The sequence below is a fragment of the Hyperoodon ampullatus genome, assembly GCF_949752795.1.
Source record: "Hyperoodon ampullatus genome assembly, chromosome: 4".
In the NCBI taxonomy this organism is placed as follows: Eukaryota; Metazoa; Chordata; class Mammalia; order Artiodactyla; family Ziphiidae; genus Hyperoodon; species Hyperoodon ampullatus.
In genome coordinates, this window is record NC_136917.1 from 24886140 (window position 1) to 24894534 (window position 8395).

At 64.9% G+C, this 8395-nt stretch overlaps 1 protein-coding gene across 3 annotated transcripts; it reads left to right on the forward strand.

Annotated features, from left to right (window-relative positions):
* The first annotated feature begins 217 nt into the window (after nucleotides 1–217).
* On the forward strand, nucleotides 218–7776 carry BSG (basigin (Ok blood group)). Of its 3 annotated transcripts, none has more exons than XM_079703632.1 (7): nucleotides 218–343; nucleotides 5051–5207; nucleotides 5670–5752; nucleotides 5867–6280; nucleotides 6845–6869; nucleotides 6957–7023; nucleotides 7135–7776. In XM_079703632.1, exons 1-6 carry the CDS (start codon nucleotides 277–279, stop codon nucleotides 7018–7020), a joined length of 810 nt encoding a protein of 269 aa, XP_079559758.1. In that variant the 5' UTR covers nucleotides 218–276; the 3' UTR covers nucleotides 7021–7023; nucleotides 7135–7776. The 3 variants fall into 3 exon arrangements, with proteins under 3 accessions (XP_079559758.1, XP_079559759.1, XP_079559757.1); XM_079703633.1 differs by having other exon boundaries at nucleotides 7469–7776; XM_079703631.1 differs by having other exon boundaries at nucleotides 7542–7776.
* The last annotated feature ends 619 nt before the right edge of the window (nucleotides 7777–8395 follow it).

An 8395-nucleotide genomic window follows, 5' to 3' on the forward strand; every position in this document is an offset into this window, starting at 1 on the left:
CCCGCCTCGTTTCCTAGCAACAAAGCCTCGCCCCTGACCGCAGCGCGTGGCCCCCCGGGGTGGTCACGTGGCGCCGCCCATTCGCCTTCCGTAGCGCGAGTCAGCCGGGTCCGCGCGTGCGTACATGCGTTCGCGCGCGTGCGCAGGTGGTGGCCGACTCACCGTGCGCGCCCCCCCGCGACGCCGCCTGCGTGCGCGCGCCCGGCGGCTGTCCGGTTCTTATAGTGCCGCGAGCTGCGGTTGCGCGGGGACGGCGGGACGGCGGGACAGCGGGACATGGCGGCTGTGAGGCTCGTGGTGCTGGGACTCGTGCTGCTGAGCGCTCAGGGCGGCTTCGTGGCAGGTAAGGACCTTGGGGTGAGGGCGCGAAGCCTGCTGGTGGTCTGGCCTGGCTGGGGGCGGCCCGCTCTCTGCTCCAGGGGAGACCCCAGCCCGGGCGAGAGGGAGGAGAACCCGGCCGGTGGAGGGAGACCCAGCCCGGGGGGTGGGGAGGGAGACTCCGAGCTGAAGCCGAATTGCGCGAGGCAGCTTAGGAGGGACTTTCCTGCTCGGAGTGCTTGGGCGGGGGCCGCAGGGGAGCCCCCGGGCGCCCAGGCCCTGGCTGTCATCCAGGAGGTGGGCTATTATTCTCACGGGGCGCGGGCACCCAGGCACGTGACGGCCCCTGAGCCGGGTCGGCTTTCCGGCCGGAGGGATTGTCCTTCTTCCCGGGATTTAGGTCCCGTGTCTCGCTCTGGCTCTGCACTTGTCCCTGGAGTCGCCCGAACACTTAAACCCTTGTGGGGAGGCATACACTCTGCTTCCTTCGTTTTTGTCTGATTTCGGGGCCCAGAAGAAGGTGGAGGCTGGTCCACTCTCCTGTTTTTACAGAGATGGAAACAGAGGCCCCGGCCGGGAGGGGAGGTGTTCTAAGGTCACCGTGAGCTCTCCGGCTCAGAGCAGGAACTGTGGGGGGGGACTGTTTTTACAGACTCTCAAACGGATCTCCTCACGGGAGGGGCAGCCTGTTGGGTGGGCAGACGTGGTTTAGAGAATGCTCACAGCAAAATGGGTTAAGGCGTGCTTTTCTGGGAGAAAGCAGGGCAGCCTCTCTTTTGCCTGAAAGTGAGATTTTTTTTCCTGTATGGAGTACGACTTCCCGTTTGGTTCTGGGTTAACGATTTATAGTGACCAGCGTGTAGAGAACAAAGTGCAGACCAGCAGGGTCTGGGGCTCTTCCCCCAAGGGAGGGAGGAGCAGGTGGGCTCTGAGGGGGGTGGCAGCTGCCCTAGGGCATGGGAGGGGCTGCCCCTTAGAGAAGCTTCACCGGCTTACTGCTGACCTACTTTTAGATCTCTGTTCGCCTCTTTCTTTTGCCTCCTAATCAAAACGGCCATTTATTCACCGCCCTCTGGACAAGGCCCCTAGCAGGCAAGGTGAGTGCCTGGCAGCTTGAGCCCTTTAGACGCAGCCCTTGCTAGCCAGCGGGGAAGGAGGGCCCTCGGTGTTCTGCTGGGGGCACAGCTCCGATGCATCACCCTTGTCTGTGGGGTTGCTCTTACACACTCCCACCACGTGGGTGTGTGCAGTGGGTGGTCCTGGTTTATTTACGCTGAGTCTGAATACCCCTGGGGCTGTATCTGTGCCTTGTTCTCCTTTTTCACTTTCCACCTTTCCCAGGGACTCTGGGAAAGACCTGAAAGTCTGGGTCACCCGTCCTTTTTCTGCCTGGGGTGAGTGAGTTCGTGGCTGTGTTTGCCTTTCCTGGCCAGGTCGGCTCTCCAGAAACCTGCCTCAGGGGACTCTGCTGGAGCACGTGTCTTCGGCGCCCCCATCGCCTGAGGCCCCAGGATGGTCCTCCTGCTGGGAGAGCCCTGCTCTCCAGGCTGTGCAGGGCCCTGTGGTCCTGGCGGGGCTGGTGGGCAGGCACGGGCTTGCTAGCTGGGTCCCTCTCTGAGCCTCGGGTGAGGGGCCGGAGCCCCCGTCCCGCAGGATTAGAGGGGTGAGCAGCCCGGAGTTGGCCTCCCAGAGGCGGTCTCTCCTGGCCACCGCCTCGTCCCGAGAGCTCCCCCCAGGATGTGTACCCGAGGCCTGCCTGGCCCTGCGCCCCGCCCGGCCCGGCTGCCGAGTGGGCACAGAGGAGGGGTGGCTGTTTTTAGATGAAGGTGACTTTACTTGAGAACATGGGTTGCGGTCACATGGTCGGGAAGGAGGGTCAGGCACTCTCGGGTTCCCGGGGCTCTGCGAGGACCTGCCTGTGCACGGCCGGGGCCCCTGTGAGTTCTTGGGGTGCTGCCCCGGGCCTCCTGGGCACTGGGCGTGGCTGGGGGTTCTGGAGGGTGGGCTTTTCACCCTTTTTCCGTCACCGCACCCTGAGGAGCATTTTGAGGCATTCTTTCTAATGGCCCTGTCCCAGTGATCTGTCAGTGTCACAGATGTTACATCCCCTGTGGCAGCAGTCTCTGTGGTGGCCCTGGGGGCCACAACCCGGCACCCCCCTTGGAGTGACCTGGCCTGTTGAGGATGGGTGACCGGCATGTGGCAGGTCACTGGGGCGGATGGGCTGGCTCCCTTGCTGCATGTGTCCCTCTGGCCAGGACAGGGGTGTCGGCCTGTGGGGCCTCAGGCAGGGAGGGCTCTCCTGGGCGAGGCTGGCCAGCCCCTTGGCCTCTGCAGACACCTGGGAGGGGTGGAGCTGGGGCCCACCTCTGCCCCTCTCTGAGAGTTGAGGCTCCGCCCTGCTGCCGCCTGGAGGAGACCTGCGGGCATTCCTCTCTCCTCCAGGAGGCAGGGTGGGGCCTGGGTAAGACCTGCCTGAGCACCCCTGTCCAAGGCTCTAGGGTGCAGAGGCAGGCCCTGTTTGGGCGAAGCGCCGCCTCTGGCCTCACTTCCTGCCCTGACTCACCTCCCAGCTCTGTACGGAGCTGCTGGTTCTGCCGTCTTGGGAAATCTTGATGGAGAAATGCGGGTTTCCAGAGGCCTTTGGTGAAAGTGACGCAGAGGTCCAGCCTCACGCCCCTGTCTGCCTGTAACCGCCTGGCCTGAGGCCTGAGCGGCCAGTGGGCGGACGTGAAGGTCGGCCTGTGCCCGGGGCCTTGTGGCCAGCCAGGTGTGCTCTCCTACACGGCCGGTGTGCACACATGTGCCGCGTGTGTCTCTGCACCTACGTGTCCGTGCACACATGCGGGCACTGCTGCGGGTGTGCCCCTGGGAGCGGGGAGCACCTGGAGCGGCAGAGGGGCCTCCTTTGCTTCAGTCCCTGCTGGCCCGGACTTCTGAGATGTCCTGTCCCCTTTTAAAGAAAGAGCCAGCAGGTGGCCATAGGCGGGGAGGTGAGGACTGGAGGCTCAGGAAGAGGCCCCGCCAGGCCCTGCACGTGTTCTGTGCACAGGCTGGCCTTGGGTCCCGCCTCTTCCACCCGAGGGAGGCTGGCGTCCTCCAGACTGGAATGCAGCCGGGGCGCGGGGCCCTGCGTGCGGCCAGCCCACCCAGGACCTAACACACAGGCCCAGGCGGGATCTCAGACGCCCAGGGAGATGTGCGCTCTGCCCGCAGTCGTTCCAGAAAGCTGCCCAGCTGTGAAGTCTGCCCTGGGATTTGAGCTATAATTTTCTTAGCGGCTAAGGAGTCCATGAGGATGGGGGAGCCCGAGCAGGCTCTGCTGTCCTGTGCGGCCGGACACCATCTTCTCCTGCTGTCAGGACATCTTGCCTCTGGTTTGGATTATTGGGCATCAGCCGGAGGGTTCCTGGTGCCATGTCCAGCCGGGGCTCGTGACCTGCGATCATTCTGCTCAGCTTCATGTGCTTTGTCTGTGCTCACACAGTTGTGCTGTCAGAAGTCACCGTGTGAGCCCAGTGAGGAAGCGGGGGTCTGGGGTGGCGGCCTGCCCGGTGGGTATTGGGGCCCCGCGGCCTGGCTGCTTTCCTACTGGCTGAACTGTTCCAGTGCAGTCCTGGATTCTGCTTTCACCTGATTTTATGCCAGAGGGCTCTGGGCCGGCGCCCTCTGTGCCCAAGTCCTGTGAGCGTGGCCTTCTCCAAGGGTCGCCTCGGGTGCGTGGGTGTGGGTGATGTTCTGGAGAAACAGGTGCTTCCTGGTAGACACAACTGTGCCTTGGACCCGGCTTTATAAAGTCCCCACTGTCCCCAAGGACAGCTGCCCCGGGATCCCGGGTGGTTTGACAGGAGTATCCCCAGGACACCTGGTCCCAGCCCTGGGATAGGGCTCTGGTGTGGACATTCACTGAAGGTCAGCATCTGGAGGTGCGGCCTGACCCCCAGCAAAGGGGTCCTCATTCTGTTCTGCCGTCCTGGCCCCCTCCCTGAAAGCCCAGAGGTCTGGGGTCTCCTGCCCCCGGTCCCTGGAGAGGAGCCCTCCCCAGCTCAAGCCCCGTCTCCCGGCTCCAGAGCTGTCAGCGCACTTCTCACTGTCTGGTTCTAACTGGCTTCACATTTTGGTTCCTAAAGAGAAGGTCGTAACGAATGGGGAGGCTTGCCTGGTTGGAAGTTGAGCGGAAGGGTTGCTGGGAGTCACCCCAGCGTCCCAGGCAGGAGGACAGACTGTCATTTGTATGGAGGTTTGGGGCACATGCGGCCTTCTGAGAAGCAGGCACCTCCAGGACGGGGCCGCTGCAGCCCCCTGGCCCCCGTGGCCTGAGCACACCTGTCCCACCCACCCCGGTGGCCTTGCCTTGGTTGTGGGATAGAGGGGGAACATGCAAGACCACCCAGAGTGGGGGTGGTGACCTGGGCGGTGATGGACTTCAACTTTCCGAAAAGGCCTTTTGGGGCTGCGGGGCTGGACCCAGCAGTCGCTGCCCTGGTCCTTGTTCTGGGGCCGGGGTGGGCGCTGCTGCTGTTCCCACGTCCAGGGCCCAGCCAGTTAGGACAATTCCTGGCAGAATCCTGCCCCAGACCCCGAGGGGAGGGCCTTCCAGGAGCCCCATGCGGTTCTGAGGTCTGGGTACCAGCCCTGGCTTCTCTCCCTCTGGGGAGTTGGGGTTGGGAGAAGTGGCAGGCTCCTTGGGTTCTCCCCCGACACCGTTCTCTTCTCTTCTTTGGCTGCCCAGGGAGCACGATCCAGACTTCCGTAGATGTTGATGGCTCCAGAACCCGCCTCACATGCGCCTTGAATCACAGCACCACCGAGATCGTGGGCCACCGCTGGGTGAAGGGGGGCAAGGTGCTGAAGGAGGACGCGCTGCCTGGCCTGAGGACGGAGTACGAGTGAGTGAGGCTGCCCTAGCAGGAAAGGGCGGGGCCTGCCTGGTCTCCAGGGGCCTCTGACCAGCGAGTAAGGAGGTTGTAGTCGGTGGGCTGGCTCTGGACAGACGTTGGGAACGGGCTCAGACGGGGGTTTGGAGACGGCTGAGGCCTGGGATGCAGGGAGGGTCCAGTGGCTGCCAGACTTCACCACCCCCAAGACCCGTCTCTCCTTCCGGCACATTGGGGACCCCGGTCCCTGGCTCGCTGGGTTCTGAGCACCGCCGGGGCCACTGCGGAGCCTTGTCTGGGGGGAGGAGCGGCTCTGGAAGCCCAGGGCTCCTGGATGTGGGTGTGGGGTAAGCTGCCTGCCGCCCCTGCACCTCCTGGTCCCTCCTCCCTGGGGAGGCACCCCCCCGCCCCCGCCCGGCAGGGTTTGGACAGAAGCTTCTCGGCTCACACCCCGCTCACGGCGTCTGCCTGCAGCGTGGACTCGGACGACCGCTCGGGCCAGTACTCCTGCATCTTCCTTCCAGAGCATGCGGGCCGCACCGACCTGCAAGTGAACGGTGGGCTCCTGGGGGCCCCGGGCCTGAGGGGCTGGGGTGGAGGCGGGCAGGGCAGCTCCATCTCCGGCCCCGTGGCCCCCGGCGTCAGGCTCCAGCCCGCCCTCCTCCCCGCAGGGCCCCCCAGCGTCAAGGCGGTGAAGAAGTCGGAGCACGCCACCGAGGGGGAGACTGTGGTGCTGGCCTGCAAGTCGGACTCCTTCCCGCCCGTCACCGACTGGATGTGGTCCAAGATGACCGACTCTGGGGACCAGGCCATTGCTAACAGCTCCCAGAACAAGTTCTTCGTGGTCTCCTCAGAGACCAGGACGGAGCTGCATATCCCAGACCTGGACCTGAGCTCAGACCCCGGCAAGTATGTCTGCAACGGCACCAGCTCAGAGGGCGCTGGCCAGGCGGTCATCACGCTGCGCGTGCGCAACCGCTTTGCCGCCCTCTGGCCCTTCCTGGGCATCGTGGCCGAGGTGCTTGTGCTGGTCACCGTCATCTTCATCTACGAGAAGCGGCGGAAGCCGGACGAGGTCCTAGATGGTGAGCCGGCCCCACACACCCTCTGCTCCCCTCCTGGTGGGGGGACCCCTGGGGCCGGGGCCACTGTCCGGGAGTGTGGGCCTGAGGGTTAGCCCCCTTGGCCACCGTGTCCCAGGGCCTCCCCGGGGCACCTGCCCCCTTCCCTGGCTGGGGGTGTGTCGGCCCTTACGGCCTCACCTGCCCCTCTCTCGTCCTCACTGGGCTGCCAGCAGGCGTTCTCTGCTGTGAGTGCTCCTCCATTGGCTTGGTCTCCACCTGTGGAGGCTGCTTTGGGCCCAGGGTTGTGGCACCAAGCAAGCCCCTGGCCTTGTGTGATGGGGCCACTGGGCGTCTGCCCGTGGGCAGGGCTGGGGGTCAGGCAGGGCCCCCAGGTGCCCCTCACACTGAGACCCCAGACAGCTCACGTGAGGGTGTGTGTCCTGGGGCGGGCTGGCCCCCACATTGCAGTCGGGGAAGCTGAGGGCAGCGCCCCGCGGGATGGGGCCGCCCGGTGCGTGGCCTGGTGTGCAGACCGCCACTGACAGCCCGTCCTCCTCTCTTGCATGTGGCCGTGCACCTGCGCAGATGAGGACGCCGGCTCTGCTCCACTGTAAGTCCCTGCCTCGCTGGGGGCGGGCGGGTCGCTGGGCAGAGCTGGGAGGCATGAGGGTCAGCTGTCTGGTCCTCCTGTCACCAGGAAGAGCAGCGGGCACCACGTGAACGACAAAGACAAGAACGTTCGCCAGAGGAACTCCAGCTGAGAGGTGAGGGGAGGGGAGGGCGTGGGGGGAGGGGAGGGCGGGGGGCCGAGGGCGGGGCTCCTGCTCCTGAGGCTGGTCCAAGCTCCCCGCCCCTTCCCCCCCAAAACCCCGCAGGACCAGGAAGAGTCTGCAGGCGCCCATCCCAGCATTTGCACAACCCCGCGCCCTTTCCTCTTACAGAAACCCACCTGGCAAAAGCAAACCACGTTGTGCATTCAAATCACATGTTTTCTCACCTTTTTAAAGAAAAACTAAGCTAGGGTTTTCTGTGTGTAGAATTCTGCCCCTTAGGGGCTTTGCTTTTCTTTTTTAACCATCTCGTGAGCCCCCCAGGGGAGTCGTGAGGTTTGTGTGAGGCCCCTGCCGCCCCCACCACCCGTCCCCTCGCGTCCCCTGGGCTGTTGGTCTCCTGGTCTGGGTGTGGAGGACAGATGGCCCTTTTTCTGAGGCTCCCGCCCCAGGTCCACCTCCTGAGACTGCTCGGCTGTGTGGGGCTGGAGCCAAGTCCCTGCCCTTTGCAGAAGGTCCAGACGACGGAGCCGCGGCGCCAAGCATCCTGCCGTGAGAAGCCAGTGCTGTCGGGTCATTGCAGGTCTGAGCACGTGGCCGCCCTGAGGGCATCCCCCTCACCGCCGCCCTGTCCACACACCCAGGAAGAGGGTGTCTGCTGCTCTTCTCGGAGCAGGAGCCGCTGTGATGGGCCTCTCTCCCCACCCCACCTTCCTACTCCCCAATAAAGTCTGACCCCTCATCCTCTCCCGGCTCCTGTCTGCACCGAGCCTGGGTCTCACCAAGAAAGCTCGGGGGGGGGGGTTCAGCCGGTGAGGCGTAATGAGGTTAGGGTGCACGGGGGCTGGGTGACAGGTAAAGCCGGGAGTGGTGGACGGACCACTGCAGCAGGACTGGCTCTCCAGTTCTTCTAAGCCTGCTTCTGCCCTTCGAAGGGTATCTGGACAAAACCAGGGCAGCCTTCTGGTGGGCCCCCAGGTCGGGATGGGCGGCCATCAGCCACCGCTGCCAGGCCCCCAGCTGTCCTGGTCAGAACGCTCCCGGTGCCTTCGGTGGTCTGAGGGGTAGGTGAGCAGCTGGGGCCTCACTCTGGAGCTGGGAGTCTGTCCCGAGGCACATCTGGGGTGGGGGTGCGGCTGCCCCTCTTGGGACTCTAGCTGGGGGTGGGGGGCAGCCCAGAGAACCCCAGGAGCAGCTCTGCACCAGCCCCCGGGGGGAGAAGGGGGTTGCCTGCTTACCCAGCCTGCATTCTGGTAGCTGGGCCGAATGGGGGAGCATAGGTGGGGTTGAAGCGGGGGGTGGGGTGGGGGGGTGGAGCAGGAGGTCCTAGGAGGTGGGGCGGAGCCCTGGGACTCTGGGAAGTACC

Coding starts and splice junctions, on each gene's coding strand:
- BSG (XM_079703632.1), top strand. CDS start 277: ATGGCGGCTGTGAGGCTCGTGGTGCTGGGACTCGTGCTGCTGAGCGCT. Junction 344..5,050: donor TCAGGGCGGCTTCGTGGCAG/GTAAGGACCTTG, acceptor TTGGCTGCCCAG/GGAGCACGATCCAGACTTCC. Junction 6,281..6,844: donor GCCGGACGAGGTCCTAGATG/GTGAGCCGGCCC, acceptor GCACCTGCGCAG/ATGAGGACGCCGGCTCTGCT.